The sequence below is a fragment of the Nyctereutes procyonoides genome, unplaced genomic scaffold, assembly GCF_905146905.1.
Source record: "Nyctereutes procyonoides isolate TBG_1078 unplaced genomic scaffold, NYPRO_anot_genome, whole genome shotgun sequence".
Lineage (NCBI taxonomy): Eukaryota > Metazoa > Chordata > Mammalia > Carnivora > Canidae > Nyctereutes > Nyctereutes procyonoides.
Genome location: NW_026575133.1, coordinates 4,057,811 through 4,075,079, shown reverse-complemented (window position 1 = coordinate 4,075,079; position 17,269 = coordinate 4,057,811). Strand labels below are relative to the sequence as shown.

General features: G+C 38.9%; 1 protein-coding gene across 3 annotated transcripts in view; it reads left to right on the top strand.

The window, feature by feature from the left end:
• The window catches only part of HPSE2 (heparanase 2 (inactive)), a 632,933-nt gene that overhangs the window by 598,022 nt on the left and 17,642 nt on the right, over positions 1-17,269 (top strand). For all 3 annotated transcript variants that reach the window (XM_055300070.1, XM_055300069.1, XM_055300068.1), the window contains 2 exons: positions 7,346-7,491; positions 14,636-14,782. In XM_055300070.1, the coding sequence (XP_055156045.1) occupies positions 7,346-7,491; positions 14,636-14,782 (293 nt within the window). The remainder of the gene's footprint in view (positions 1-7,345; positions 7,492-14,635; positions 14,783-17,269) is intronic.

Below are 17,269 nucleotides of genomic sequence, written 5' to 3'. Positions count from 1 at the left end.
TGTTAGGAGGAGGTACGTAGAGGATTGAAGGGATATACTGTACTTGTCTTGCTGTAGTCATCCCATCCTCTAGAATTAAGGATTGGAGCACTTAAAAAGCTCCAAATCCAGGTTTCATGCTCATTCTTTGTATCTAATCAATCACCATGTCCAATCAATTTTATCTCCTAAGTATTTCTCAAAATCTCCTTCTAATTTAACTTCCTCACCTTAATCAAATGATCATTTTTCTTCTAAACTAATCTCCTAAATGGTTTTCTCCAGTCTGTTTTCTTCCCAGCTGTGAAAGTCAACTTGCTAAATGTAAATTGAATAATATCTGTTTTTCTATTAAAATTTTACAGTGGCTTCCCATTTATTTTAAGACAAATTCTAGAATCCTGAGGTCTACAAGAACTGGCCCTGCCATCCTCATTTTGTATGTACTGCTGAGTTCCAAGCTCAGTTGGTCTGCTTTCAGATTCTCAAACATTCCAAACAAACTCTTCCCCTTCTCAGAGACTTTTCCTAAGCTCTTTCTCTTGACTAAAACACTTTCTATCCTCTCCCCTCTTTTCTTCAAATCTTAAATGAAGTCTTTTACTCCATGAGAGATTTCTTTCCTCACCACAAGGAAGTGACCCTAGATTGGGTCACAAGTTCTATTATATTGCAGACTCACAGAGTCCTCCATTACCATTATACAATTAAAATTAATTAATTACTTAACGCTTTCTTCTTGCTAAATATAAGCTTCATGATAGCAAGAACTGTGTGTGTCTTATCACCACTATATACTTAATACCTAGCATGGAACCATAAACATAAGATTCCATAATTCCACATTCCATAATTTAGTTCTAGCACCTCCTGCAAGGCAGGTGCTCTACTAGGCGTGAGCTATAGCAATGGGTAACTAGTCTTAGACCTCAAGGAACATACAGTTCAGTGATTAATCCAGTAAATTCTGCAAAATTCTGTCAGTTTCTTTCTCTTTTCCCATTTATTTTGGTTCAACTTACTCCATATACTGCATTGTCTAGCTTTCAGACAGCAATTGACTTTTTGATAAATAGTAAAGGAAAAGAAAAGATTTAAAACCTCTGTCTTTTTAGTGTCATCTGTTATTAGTTTTCCCTCTCCAGCTAATAAATGAACACTATTTTTCTTCCACCTTTCCTCTGTCTGATACACTTAAAGAATGTCTGTTTGTTTCTCCCTCTGTCCCTTGAAAATTGCAGTGCATTCTTTGCTTTAGATTTTTTTATTGACAAAAAAGCCATTATATTAGCCCTCCTTCTTGATGACTCTTACTGTCTGAAAACTTCTATTTATACTCCATCTTTCTTTCATATAATGTCTTGTTGTTTTCTTTTTAAAGATTTTAGTTATTTATTTATTCATGAGAGACACAGAGAGAGAGGCAGAGACATAAGCAGAGGGAGAAGCAGGCTCCACTTGGAGAGCCTGATGCAGGACTCGATCTCAGGATCCCAGGATCATGACCTGGGCCAAAGGCAGAAGCTCAACCACAGAGCCACCCAGGTGCCCCTTGTTGTTGTTATAAGATATATATGAGCATTCTTCATTTTTCCTATCTACTCTATACATAGAGGTCATTTCTTCTACTTTTTCATGTCATTTCCTTAACAGATATTCAGGAATCATTTCATTTGCTTAGTTTTACTTGTGATTATATAAATGGCACATATCTATAGTCAAATAAAAGAAAGAAAGAGGAGAAACAGAGGAGACTATCAAAATGAGGCCCATAGAAAATATAATTTGATTCTGTTGAGAGCTGGTGTACATGAGGGAGAGATAAGGACAGAAAAACAAGGATGGTGGAATTTTAAAAAAGAGGTAGGATAAATAGGGAACTGAGAAGAACAAAGGTAAGAGAGGAGTCTGAAAATTGTACATGGAACTAAGTAAAGGTGAAATTTTCACATTCAACTTGACTTTTAACCTACCATCAACTCCCACCAACCCAAATCCTCTATTCCCCTGAAGGAAGAGATGATGAACTAGCAGCATATTACCATAAACTCATCTCTCTTTGGGCAAAACAATTAAGGGATACCAGCTTATGGGTGGATTGACAATGTCATATTCAGAAGGGAAGCTCTGGTTAACAAATGCATACACAATTTTCTTTTATTATCTTTTTAATATCTTATTTGACATGTTCAAAAGATTATCTATGCCTACATGTTACTTTTAAAGCAGAACAAAAACAGCACCATGACTCCACCACCCAACCCCAAAACTAAGCTACTACCATCAACCTCTACATTCTCCCATTATGCAATTCCCGATTCCTCCCACCCCACCCCACCCCATTATCCTAAATTTCATGTTTATCAACCTATTGCTTATATACCTATATACACAATGTTACCACAAATATATGCTCACTTAAACAATATATGTATGAGCCAAATGTAAGTATTTTTTTAAAAAGCAAATATTTGCCTACAGCATCTGAGAAACACACAGATATTGCCTAGATCATATACTTTACCTGAGCACACTATCCTTGAATTCCAGGAGGTTGGGTGGGGTGGGGTGGGAGGTGGGGAAATAAAGGCTTTTCTCCATCTATGTGTGCTTTTAGAAATGAAAGTGGAAGTAAAGAGATCATTGCAAATAGATTGCGTAGAATACCAAAAGGATAAGCAGAGAAAAAAGGGGAAAAGGAATAGAGAAACACTTTGAAAGTGCTTTCTCTAGAAATGGAAAATCAGTGAATCTGCCAATATAGAGCAAATTTGAGCCTTAACACCAGATTCTCCTTATTGCCATGCTTACTACTAAATGGTTAACAGAAAACTCCTAAAAATAAAATGTTTCCTGATTTCAGTCTCTGAACAGAAAATATTTCCATGTTTTCTTCTCCTTTCAAGATTAGTTTTCATTGTGAAACATCTAGGATACTTTCTGAATAGAAAAAAAATTAGATGATTGTGAACTTTGAAAGAAAGAAAAGAAACAAACAAACAAAAAGAAACAAAGAAAGAGAAAAGATTCCTTGACTGGAAGGAATTTACTTTTCACTGCCTTTTGTATTTATGGATGAGAAGACTCAATAATATAAGAATGTAAACTCTTCTCATTTGAGCTGTAAATTCACTGAAATTCCAAAGTCCCAGAAGATTTTGTTTAGATACTTAATAATCTAATTCTGAAATGTCTGTAGCTGAGCAAAGGTCCAAGATTAGCAAAATCATTCCTGAAGAATAAGATAGGAGGGTTTGCTCTACCAGATTTCAAGACTTATGTAAAACAATGGTAATTAAAACAGTGTGGCAGTAATGCAGGACAACACAATGGGACAGAATAGAGAACCCTGAAACAAACCTATGAATATATGAAAGTTTGATATATAACACAGAGGACATTACAGATCACTAAAGAAAAAGAGACTATTTAATAAACAATGCTGGTATAACTGACTATCCACATAGAAAATATGAAGTTAGGCACCTACCTCACACACCATACCAGCAGATCAATTCTAGATTGATTAAAGATGTAATGATTAGAGGGGGAAAACCTTCAAAAGTTATAAAAGAAAATATAAAATATCTATGAACTGGACATGAGGAAGGACTTCTTAACACACAAAAAGAACTAGACATTTTGTGCCCACTAGATTGGCAAAAATTCAGTCAGAAAAGAACAGATGTTGGCAAGGATGTGGATCAAAGGGAACTTATACAGACAATGCTGGAGGAAGTACAAGTTGGAATAATTGAAATCACTTTGGAAAACAGTTTGGCATTATCCTGTAAAGTTGAATATTTGTATATTTTTGTATGACATAGCAATTCCACCCTTAGATAGGTGCTCTTGAACAGTGCTTCTCTAACTTTAATGAGCATCAGAATCACCTAGAAAGCCACACAATTTTGGGGCCCCACCCCTGGAGATTCTAATTCCTAGGTCTGTGAGTGTGTATTTCTGAGAAGCACGCAAGTGTTGAGGCTGCTGCTGCTGCTGCTGGCTTCCCATCACAGTGGAGCAATGCTTCTCCAGATTTCCTCACTTGTGTCTTGAGAAACAGGAATAAGAATATTCAGAGCCACATCATTCAGTAACAGCAAAAACCTGGGCAAAACCCCAATATCCGTCAGCAGGAGAATGGAGAAACAAACTGTAGTATGTTCACACAATAATGTATCATATAACATTGTGAATGAATGAACAAAAGTACAGGCAGTAACCTGGATGAATCTTAGAAGCATAATGTTAAGTGAAAAAAAGTGAGTCGCAGAAAATTACATTCAGCATGAGACCACCTCTATAAAACTAAAAAATTAAATAATATATTGCTTAGGAGCAAATGTGTGGATAAAACAAAATATGAAGCAAGTGAATGAAAAACACAAAAATGGGAAAGGGAAGAGTCACATATGGGACACCTGAGTGGCTCAGCAGTTGAGCGTCTGCCTTTGGCTCAGGGCATGATCCTGGATTCCAGGGATTGAGTCCCGCATCAGGTTCCTTGCATGGAGCCTGCTTCTCTCTCTGCCTGTGTCTCTGCCTCTCTTTCTGTGTCTCTCATGAATAAATAAATAAAAATCTTAAAAAAAAAAAAAAGGAGCCACATAACTAAATGCCACCACAGAACTGTTAAAGTGGCTTTTCAGGTGGGTGGCAGGTTCTTATATGCTTCAGAACTCTCATATAAATTATAGGTACACAAAAATTTGTTATAAATATTTGTCATATATATGTATATATATATGGAAAACATATACATAGTACACATAAATGGAAAACGATTTTTAAATGAGTGCCAGACAATCAGGTAAGCTAAATGAGACAATGTTATAGGGAAAGTAAAATTGTAATAACAATTAAAATACTCATTGGACTTAGTAAGTGACAGAAATGATCCTGAAGGAAATGTAAAGGACAAATTTGAGCTATCCTCTTGCAGAGGGAAAACAAAAAGATTGAAAAGTGATGAGAAAGGAGATGATAGATGTGCAGGATTGAGGGTGGAGGGTTCACAATCAGACTCCTGAAACAAAGAGTGAAGCAAAGAGAAAGAAAAAGAAGTCAAAGCTACATTTAAGGAAACTTTTCATTGGTTAAAAAAAAAAAAAAAAGACCTTAGTCTTTCTGATCAAAAGTATTCCTCAAATATCAGCAAATTGATCCAGAAACCCACATTGACATGTTTCCAATAAAAGTTCAAATACCAAGGATAAAGCATGCCTTCATAAGCATTCTGGCAGAACACAAAAGATAGAAAATAAACAGGCTAACCAAACATAGACTAAAATTCAGACTGGCCTCAAGTTTCTCTGAACAACAAACGCTACAAAAAAATTATTTCAAAGTTGGTTTGTAGAAATAAATTGATATGACTAATTAAAGAAAGTTTGATCAAAGAAAAATCAAAAATGAACTTGAATCTCTAGATATTAAAATGTAAACTACAATAATGAAGTGATATAAAACTGTATAATACAGTGTGTTATATTACATATTATAATGTTTATATGTAATATAACATACAATTAATGTATATTATAATTATAATATATATATTTATATATTTTTACATGTGTATATAAAACTTGGTGATTAAGATGGATTTAAAAATGCATTATCAACTGTATGATGCTACAACTAATTCTTGTAGAATAATTTAGAAAATAATAGTACCATATCACAAAATAATTTTCAGTGAATTAAGAGGTTATACTGTTAACTGATGAACAAGAAGAAATATCTGTGAAGATTGATCTGATCCTTGTGTGAGGAAAGACTTTCTAAGAATAAAAGAGGTGAAAGAAATCAAAAGGAAAAAATAGATATTTCCCTATAATTTTTTTTAATTCTCCATGTCAAAAAATCATAAACAGTGATAACAAGTGAACTACACACTTGGATGGAATATTTGTTCAATATACATTCCAAAGATTCTTAACAATAATATGAAAAGATGTATTACAAATCAATAAGAAAAGGATAGTGTCCCATTGGAAACAGGTGTGACTTTGATAATCATTTAACAAAGTTTACTTCAGATCAAAATACAGAAAATGTAGTCAAATAAGAGCAAATGAAACAATGAGATTTTTTTCATTTATATGATTGATGATGATATTTGGCATTTTAAGTATTAGGAGACCAAATTTAATGGCCATTTTGAAAATACTTAATTAAGATTAATTAAGGTAGACAGTTGGGCAAGTCTTAGAGCTCACTATTCAGGGCAGATTTAGAGCTGTTCTGGTGGCAAAGGGGCTTGGAGACTGTTCTGATTTATGCAATTCAACAGATACTTTTAAGCAGCTAATGTTATAGATAAACACACAAGGAGAAAAAAAATCATTAAAAGATTTCTGCCTAGAAAGATGAAGGCTGAGAAGACATGCATGATGTCTTTTAGACTTTGAGAAGCATGCCCACATTGAGTAGCATGATTATGGAATTCCAGAACTGGGGGGAGGGAAAAAGCCCCCAAACAAATTAGGATGCCCTTTATTACATGGAGAGTTATAACCACTAAAGTCATTACCCCATGATTGGATATAACAGCAAATACAAAATAAATACAAAATACAAAATATGTCTTGTATCAAGTATAAAAGCAAAATATGGTAATAGCAAATACTATAGAAATTAAGGTACCAGTGAATAGACTTTTGTAAGGTCAGATACACGTATGGGTCACAAATTGAATATTTATTCATCAGTTACAAATGGATGCCAGAATGGTTGAAAGTATCATATTCCTTTAGTTTAGAATTATTCATTTTATTTTAGAACTATTGAGGATGACCAAGAATTAGCACCAGGGTTTGCAAACATTCTTCTGTTTGTGTTTCTGAGTCTGGAATTCAGAAGTCTGGTCTCTTGCCTGGAGTACCTTCCTCTCCCTCCCACCACACAATTAGTCTTTAATGATAATATTTGAAGGGTGACGTGTGGATTCTTATATTGATGGCAATCCTAAAGATTGGAAATCTTCTATCCTACAGTTAAACGCAAGTGATAAACCAGTATGAAAGTAAAGTTAAAGAAAGTGAAAAATTTAATGCCCTGACAGGTTATTATTTCATATGTGAAAAACTTTGATTCATTTGTTTTGTATGCTGGTCTGACTCCACCCCACTTAAATTTCCCCATTTGGTCAGTTGAAAAGGTCACTTTAGATAGTGCCCATTTCATTATCAACCCAAGGTGAGCACTTCATCGTGTTGACATGCTTAACTGAATTAGGGTCTCTAGTCACGATTCACTGTACCCCTGGTAAGAAGTAGTTTCTGGCCTGTGTGTTGGTATATTTACCTTTGACACTAAATGTGCATCTTTCTCTGACTCTCTACCTCTCTATTCTCCTCAGGACTACTGGCTCTCTCTCCTTTACAAGCGCCTGATTGGCCCCAAAGTCTTGGCTGTGCATGTGGCCGGGCTCCAACGGAAGCCACGGCCAGGCCGAGTGATCCGGGACAAACTAAGGATTTATGCTCACTGCACAAACCATCACAAGTAAGTCTTCAGAGAGATGTTACAGAAGGCTACTCCCAAAGGGCTTCAGGCTTCAAATCCCCTCTTAGAATTCCATACCATTTGGGACCCCTGTAGGACTTACTGTAAACTGCTTCTGGAATTATTTTACTTGCTCTTTACAGGTTTTAACGGATCTCTGATAAATAGCTTTTTCTCCAAGTAAAACCATTTTCTCACTCTCAGAAGATTGATGCACAACAAGTTCAGAAAAACACATGCAATTTTTTCATTTACTTCATCCAACAAATTTTTATTGAGCATTTTCTCTGTGCCAGGTGATGTAATGTGCATGAGGCTTTTGTATGTACCTACGCCTAAACCAAGTCTAGAGATATAAAATTTGTTCTTATGATCCACTAGCAGAGCTTGAGGAAATAAGTCTACATTTCTAAGGTGTATGCTGAAGAGCTCTACCACCAGAAACCTAGCCCTAGATCTGTTGTGTCCCAAGCTGGAAAGCCCAAAGGCAGTCACGCCAGCTTTAGAATCATTTTCAGAATTTCAGAAATCTTTCCAGCTATTTTAAATGTTAAGAGGTTAAATAAAATCTGGGCTTCCTTTTTTACAGGGCTGGACTTAGAACAATCAGTGTGGTAATGTGTGGCTATTCTTCTCTTTTTGATCTGAAGCACTGGTTGTCATTGAAGTCTGTAAACAAACAGGAAAAGTAATTATCATTAAATTGATAAAGTTTAGCAGATGCCATTTTAAAACATGAGAATCATAAGGTAAAAACTGTAAACAGCCTAAAGCGAATCCCATCTGACCAAATATGGCTTTGTTACATCACTTCCTGTTTAAGGAGCAGTGTAGGCAGCTCTGGAAAAGAACTCTTTCTCTTAATGCAGGTGGGGGAGGGGGAGGAGGAGGAGGAAGCTAATGCCTCCAGCCAGACCTTCATTCCTGTGGGCCTATCAGGGGCAGATCGTGGTCAGTGGATAGCACAAAGAGCTCCAGTGGTCAGGTTACAACAGAGGCTCTTTCCCCTTCCTTGATGAGAGAGGAGCCAAGTCAATTAATTTATCATGATAAGATTTTTCAAAGAATCACTCTGAACATAGTGGGGCCAGGGGCCAGTTGTCTTGTCTGTAGATACAAGTGCCTATTGTGGATGAGAGGAGGCTGGTTTGGGCAGAGGCCAGAGGTTTTCAACGTCCCTTTTGCTCAACAGGAAGCTCAATCCAATACCTGACAGAGAGTGACTGCTTTATGGCTTTGCCTGGAGTTATCTGATCCCCACACAAGGATACATTGTACTCCTTGTCTCCACCCTAGCCCTGAGGTAACCACTCAAAAGGAGGACCCCCAGCTTCAAGAGAGAAATATTACCCTTAGCACCTTTTGTCTCTGTTGGGAAGCACTTCAGTTGTGCCCTCTTATACTATCAGTCTGAGGAACCAGGGGGAAAATGTCAGTAGCCATGGGCTTTGCTGACCTTTGGTGTCCTCACAGAGGGCTCCTCACATAGTCTCATCTCAGTGCTCATCCTGACATTCTTTGACATTCTTGTGGAGAGTTGTCACTAATAGTCTGAATATACCATGAACTCAGGGCCAGTGTCTCGTTCATTTTTGTATTCTTGGTGTCTAATATAGTGACTGGCATGAAGAAGATCTCAGCAAATGTTTAATGAAGGAAGGAATGAGTGAATGAATGCAGAAATAGGACATCAAGACATCATGGAGGATTTACAGTTCTGGCTCTCTTCCCCTTTGATGTCAGCACATCATCCAGAAAGAGGTGGTGTGGTAGAGTGGCTACAAATTCTACCATTCACTAACATCATCTGGATCTAATATTCTCTCTACATCACCAGTACCCCTCTACTTTCCATGGGAATTCACTTCAGAACCTCTCTGGAGAAATGGTGCCACTGTGCTTGTCTGTACCATCCGTCTTCCCCATTACAAGAGAGAGACAAGACTAGACTGATGCACATATGACCTTCATGATAATAATAGGGGTGAAGGTCTTGTTCCTATTAGAAAAGTAGGCCCACAATGAATGCATGGAACTGGCTGGGGTTGCAGATCTCCTACATGTCTATTGGTGTCAAGTGCCCCAGATTGGTAGGCACAAAGATAGGACAAGTGTCTCTGCTCCTTCTCCCTGGAAAGCCATGTGTCTTGTCTGTGTCTGCTCATCCCCCACATCCGTCATGAGGAAGCACTACTGATTCACTTAGTTGATTTATGGTCAACAAGCTCAAGGTCACAGAAATGTCCCAGAGTGGACATCTTGGCTTCACACTATTCACTCTTGACCAATACTCTGAAAATATATATCCTGGATCAAAACAGGGATTGGGTGAGAAAGTATAAACTTACCAGTAGAACAACCCAAAGAGATTATCTATTGAAACAACTCCTGAACTTCAGTGTATATTGAGCACTTGCTGTATGCCAAGCATCTTGCCAGATATCTACACTTATATTATCATATTGAATTCCAAAAGTTTTATGGTATCACTCCCGTATGCAAATAATAACAACATTAATAATGCAAAGAATTGTACACTTGGGAAGAAACCTTAGAGATCTTTTGGCCCAATATCCTATACAACAGAAATTCCTTTTACAACCTCCTTGACAGTTATGCAACCTCTATTTGAATATCTTACTGAAAAAAAAATGAATATCTTACTGCCTTTCATGGCAGCCTCTTACATTATGGTTTGTTTCTGACCTAGGAGAGTGTTGTGTTTTACAATCGATTTAGGATTTAAAGTGTGATATGTATACCAACACCAGCAGGTGTTCCACTGCCTTCTGTTCTAGAGTCAACAAATTACGAGCCCAGTGGCATGGCAGTTCTCACCTTAGATCTTCTTGTTCAGAGAACAAATAAGTTTTGACTGGGAAACCTTGTTTTATAAATCATTCTGCTGAAACAATGTATGTTTCTGGGGAGGAGCTGAGGTCTTAAGCCAAGTTCAGAACCAATTGGAACCTGGTGGATACTGAAGCAAAATTGAGCCGAGTCTTTTGGGGTTCAAGTTTGTTTATTATTGGCAAAACATGACTTCCTGTTTTTTAGAAGAAATTTTTTTAAAGGCTCATAAAAAAAGGTTCCTGAGGCTTCTTGGACATCAAATGGCTCTTACAAAACAATATTTTGATGAGTTAAGTGTAAATGAATCAGAAACATGTGGATTAAATTTCCCTTAAAATACACAGGGGCTTTGAAATTAGGGGAAAAAATGTTTGGCAAAACATGGCCTGACTTTTACCGAACCCAAAAACTTTGAGTTAGATTTGGAGACAATGGACCAACCCAGTTCTCAAACACACGGACTTTCACTGGAAATGACCATGGATTCCAAAGCACCGTCTTGTCTTCCCTTTTCTCATCTCCCAGCTTCACTGGAGACATTCCTAGAACAGTGACTATTTTTTATCTGGAAGTCAAGATGCAGCTCTCCATATGATGTCCCCCACCTCTTAAATCCAGGATACTCCACTTTGAGCCTCCCTTCCCTGACTCACTTCCTCCTACCCCCATGGCATCACAGAGATGTCAGGCAGCAAAAGAACAGCCAGAAAGATGAACTCCAGATGCATGGATTCTCTGCTGGGGAAAAAGTCTGACTGTGAGTGAGACATGGAGTAAGATAGATGTTCTACCAGACAGAAAGAGACATTCGCTAAGAGAACCAAAAGCCACCTGGACTTGACCTCAGAAGACGATGGATTGCCTGTGAGCCATTCTTTCAGTCAGATCCCTAACTTCTTAGGGAACAACATTCTTCCAAGATTATTTTTCTGTGGGCAGAGAATATATATTCTTCAGGAATCTGGATTCTCGACACAGTACTTTCAGGTTGGTGCTGCACTCCCTCGCCAAGAATGTGTCTTCGCAGCCACAGGACCTCTGCTTAATATCCTTGCCCATCAGCCAAGCAGAAAAAGGGATGGGTGAGGCAGGCTTCAATGCCAGTTCCTACCTGAAGAGGCTCCATGAATTCTGTGAGAGCCTCTGCACAAGGGTCTCTGAGCTGGCTTGCTGTATGGTTTGTCTCCCCCAGGGGAACTATGTAAACAAAAATCAGGCCATTGCCAAGCAGCTTGAAAAGACAGCTTTCCCTGTAGCAATGCTGTGCTGTCAGGTCTCCCTCCCACCCACCACTTCCCTACATCCCACCCTTCTCCTCTACAGTCTCCCAGGGCTCGTTCTGCCCCAGCTTTGCAGAGGAGAAACTCGTAAATGCAAGTGTGCAGCTCTCCCTCCTCCACTGCTGGACTTGAGAAGGTTGTCTGATGGTAGTTAGCACAAGAGTTTACCACAGTCTGGCAAAATGGGTACCCGCGCATGCCTACTTTTGCTCATACTGAAGCCCAGAGTACCTGTAGTTAATGTTTCCCTCAATTTCCTCAGCTAAACTAAGCTTAAAGCCCATTAATAGAATATAGTTAGTGTTCTTTTAATGATGGTAAGTGATTACACAGTCTAGCATCCTTCTTCTGAGCTCTGGTGATGTAAGTCTGTTCAGTAAATGGGCATTCTCTTCTGACCTAACTCAGTTGGCTTCAAAAACGACTTCACATGCTTTAGAAGACTAAGAAGGACCAGAGGAGGAGGAACCAGAGAGAAAAGTCATTTAATAATTTATCAGAATATCAATGCAGGCATTCAGAAAGCCTTGAATACAATGAAGTACCCTTCTACAGATGCAAGAAAAATCTTCTGACACAGTCAGTGGAATGAATACACATTAAGAATTCTTCTAATCTTAATGGATTGCTCTAGGCAAGTGGTTCCCAAACCCACCTCATCTGCCAAATATCCTAGAAAGATTTAGACACACACACATACCTACACATACACACACAACAGCTCCCTAGTTCCCATCACAAATGGATGGAATCAAAATCTCCAGGATGAGCCCTGGTAACTGTTTTATTAAAAAACAAAAACAACCCAAGTTATCAAGTTGACCTGCCCTCAGTCACTCAACTCTTAATTAGCACCTTTAGAAGCAGAGGTGAGTGACCCAGAGGCTAAGGGATGCTGTTTCTGCAAGGAATGATATTTTCCTCTGGGCAAAGTTGACTTAGAGTTTCTCTGAACTCCTTTGAAGGCAGGACTGGGTCATTTCTTCTGTTTCCTCTCATTAACCCATCCAGATGGGGCCCTAGGGGACCCCTTAGAAACAAAGCCTTTTTTCCTACAAGAAAGAAGGAAATCATTATAGTTCTGTTGATACATGCTGAAAGGCTCTTGCATGTAGGCATATAGTTCTCCCAGGCTTCTGAACATCCTGTGCTGGTTTAAAAGGATTCCAAAATGTGAATAGGTTTATAATCTTGGTGTAGATAAAACAGCAAAAGCAGAAATGAAAAAGATCGATAAATTTGACTACCTAAAATTTTTTAACTTTTATACATCAGAATACAATATAAACAAACTGAATTGGTCAAAGAAATCCCAGGGGAAATTTTGCAACATACATGCAAAGGATAACTATTTTTAATAAATTGTTTGTTTGTTTATTAAAGATTTTATTTATTTATTCACAAGAGACGCAGAGAGAGAGAGAGAGGCAGAGACACAGGCAGAGGGAGAAGCAGGCTCCATGCAGGGTGAAGTGGTACTCGATCCCGAGACCCCAGGATCATTCCCTGGGTGGAAGGCAGTACTAAACCGCTGAGCCACCCGGACTGCCCAAATAGTTTTTTAAAATCAATAAAAAAATAGACAAAGGACATGAATAGTCAGTTTATAAAAGAAGAGATGAAATGGCAAACAGGCAAATGAAAACAATGCTGCACCTCAACATACATTTTTTAAAAATACGTATTAGTACAACATCAAAATCCCACTATCACCTCTTAGGTTAAGAAAGATATTTTAAAAGGTTAATATCCATTGATCTTAAGGGTATGAGGAAATGAGTGCTCTTATAGATAGCTGAACAGAGCAAATTGGTACAAGCTTTCTAGAGAGTTGACATCAGTGTTAGCAATATGTGTGTTATCAGTCAGAATAGGTGAGGTTATGCTACGATAATAAAGGACCAACAAATCTCCATGGCTTTCAATAAGAAAGTGTATTTCTCATTCATACTACTTGTCTGTCATGGCTCAGCTGTAGCTCTGCTCCACATCATCTTTGTTCCAGGATGCAAGTCAATAAAATAGCCTCTGTCAAGAACATTGTTGGTCTTCTGGCACAGGGAAAAGAGACATGGCAAAACATAGGCAGCCTCTTAAAACTTCCATGCAAAGATTTTAACATGTCCACCCATGTTTCATTGGCCAAAGGCAATCATATGATTCTTAGGGCTCAACACATCAGGACAGAAAATCTTCCCACAGGGAGGAGCATCACTGGGAATGAACCAGAAGATTTGGTTAGGAATCATGCGATGTGCATTCCCCTTGACCTAATGTGTCCAACTTCCAGGACTTTATTAGAAATGATGATATGCAAAAAGTTTATATAATGGCATATGCAATTTGTGATGGCAAAAATTTGAAAAGATGTAAGTCTCCAAAGGTAGAGGATTAACTAAATAAATTATACTACATTTCTATAATGAGGAATTTAGCATTCTTCTGTAAGTAGAAGAAAATACAATAACTTAATAACATAGAAATATGTCTGAGATGGTCACGAACTGAAAAAACAATGTGGTCCCAATTAGATGAAAACTGAGAAATATATATGTATGTGTCAAACTACTCAGTAAATATTTGAATTAATATTGAATTAATAAACAAAAAATACTGGAAGGATATTTACCAAAATTGTATCATATCGCAAGATACTTGGACTATGGGAGTATTTTCTTTTTCTTTTTCTTTTTTGTATTTCTCTGTATTTTTCCTTTTTATTCTCTGCAGTCTGCATGTTTTTTTCACACTCAGAAAAAGATATTTTGTTTCCTAAAATCATTGTAATACATTTAAACAAAAACAAAGAGAGTGTGGTGGGAAGTTGGTATCTTCTTTGCAAGAAACCACAATAACAAGGCCTTCCTGTCTTTGAAGGTCAAGAGTGACCAAGAACCATAAAATAAGTGCCCTTTCCTGGGGCAGTCCTGTTTGGTGCACTCTATAAATTATTTAGCAGCATCTAACTGACCACTCTATTTCCATTTTCCCCTTCTCTCTCTCCATCTCAGCCACAACTATGTTCGAGGGTCCATTACGCTTTTTATCATCAACCTGCACCGATCAAGAAAGAAAATCAAACTGGCTGGAACTCTCAGGGATAAGCTTGTGCACCAGTATCTGCTGCAGCCCTATGGACAGGAGGGCCTGAAGTCCAAGTAAGTGCAGAGCTAGAAATGGCTTAAGAGGAAGTGCAGCAGGAGCTGGATGGGGGAGTTGGGGCGGGGGGGTAGGGAGCTAGAGCTGCCTCTTTCCTGCTGCTAATTCACTTGGGGGCTCAGTGGGATGGAGTCCATGGACTGCTGACTCCCTTTGGGACTCTGGTCAAGCCCTTCCTGGTCTTTAGGCTCAACTGTAAAGTCAAGTGGTAGATAAGGTATTTCTCAACAAGGGCATTTTTGGTATCTGGACAAGACAATTCATTATGAAGGATGATCTCATTTCAAGCTACTTATTTGCACCCTGGGTCCCTGCCCACTAAATGCCAATAGCACCCCCTAGTCATGTGACAACCAAAAACCCTGGTAGTTGAGAACCATGCCCCTTTCATCTGTAATATTCTGTGATGCTGTATCTCCCTGTTAGTCAGCATCTACAAACCTCACAGGACTAAAAGGGAGGAGCACTGAGCAAAGGGTCAAAAGTTCAGAGGTCAAGCGTCTGTTCTGCCCCCAAGTTTTATAACTTTGGACACATCACCTCTTGGATTTCAGTTTCCTTATCTGAACATTTATTGAAAGAGACATTATATTCTGGGGGCTCTGCAATTCCCTCAAACTCTATGAATATATGCTTCTGTAATGCTCCATATTTCCCTCAGTCTCTCCCAGAGACTTTTGACAACACTGACATCTACCAAGAGAAAGCAGTTCTAGGCCACAGTGAGAAGAGCTTGGTCAAAGGCAAGGTCACCTCAGCTCCCCGAGTAAGGCCTCCCAGGAAGTGTATGGGATGCTGTACAAACTGGGAGCATTCCTAGTCCATTTTTAATGTTTACCAAGTTTAACAAAGCTGTAAACTTGGAGCAGGTGGCTTGCACTCCCACAGCTGCCCACAACTATTTGTGCTATAATTGTTCACTGTTTCACTGCAACCTTGGTGGCTTGCATTTGGCTTCCAACTGTATGTGCAATGGGAACAAAACACAATCTGGGAAGTCACTTACTGAGTTGCTTTAGCCCACCCGAGATCTGTGTTTTCAGTCTTGGTTCACATACTGGCTCTTTTCTCTGGCTATGTGTACATTGCATCTACTTGTCTTTCCTCTCAATCCTATCTGTATTGGGAGACTTTCTTGAGTATTTCATCCCCTCTCTTTCTTTTCCCCAGTAATTCACGACTAGAGTGCTGAATTTTCAGCCTTCATTCTAGGAAAGAGAACCAGTTCTGGTCCCAGCTTCACTAAATAATCACTTGACCTGGGCAGATCCTTGAATCCTGATCCCTTGGCTTCAGTGTTCTCATCTGCAAAATTCAAGAGTTGCTGTATATTTGGTAAGGTCCCTCTGGCTCTAAAATCCTCATCCTGGGTCTGATTTTCTGAGGATCATGGGTATGTTCCAGTTTCCCACTGCCATTCATTAATGACCTGAAAAGGCATTTCTGGCACAATCTGATGTCAGCAGTGATTGTGATAGTTCAAGATCCTCTGGAGCCAGAGAGATTAGGAACTGAGCCTGCCCAACATTGGGAAGACCACATGTACCATGTGGAAGGAATGAGCCGAATACCTTAATTCCAACAAGCCACTTGCTGGCTCTGTGTCCTTGAGCAAGTTCTATAATCTCTACAAAACAGTCTCCATTTCTTCATCTCATAGGAGAGGAGTAAAGAAGGTAATCTATGTAAAGTTCCTGACATATAGTCAGTGTGCAGTACATGTCCATTGCCTTCCTTTTCCACAGCTCATGACTCCAGCTGGCTGGAGAAGAAGAGGGAAACAATTGCTCTCTTTCTAACACCTCTTAGATGTTCTTCCAAAGCAGAATCTTCTCCAACTTTTTAAGATAATGTGTTGCTAAGACATTTGGTAAGATTATAATAAGAGGGCAGCCCGGATGGCTTGGCAGTTTAGCGCCACCTTTAGCCCAGGGCCTGATCCTGGAGACCCGGGATCGAGTCCCACATCAGGCTCCCTGCATGGAGCCTGCTTTTACCTCTGCCTCTCTCTCTCTCTCTCTCTCTCTCGAATAAATAAATAAATAAAATATTTTTAAAAAAGATTATAATAAGAATGGGATAAATGCAAAACCAAAAACAAGAGGAGATGTAGTCAGAGGGTGACATCATTTTATGAGCTTTTCCCCCCACAACCAAGGCATACAGACCTCCAGGCCTGTTTACTCCACTCTATGTCCTGCCTCCAGGATTATTACCCTAACATTTGAACCTGGCCACACCTCAGTCCCTCTTGCCTGTACCTGTCCTTTAGAGTGACTAAAGCAACTCCCGCTGGCTACTGATATGCTCTATGTCCCAATTATGCTGTCTTGTACCTCACCTTGTCCCCATCTCAGTGAGAAGCTGTGTTACGGCTTTGTTGAAAATGTGGGAGACAGACAGGGAAAATGAGAATTTCATTCCAGAGGGGTCCTGAAGAGGGATTTGGTAATGGCCACCGAGATCAAATAACAATGTCATGCAAT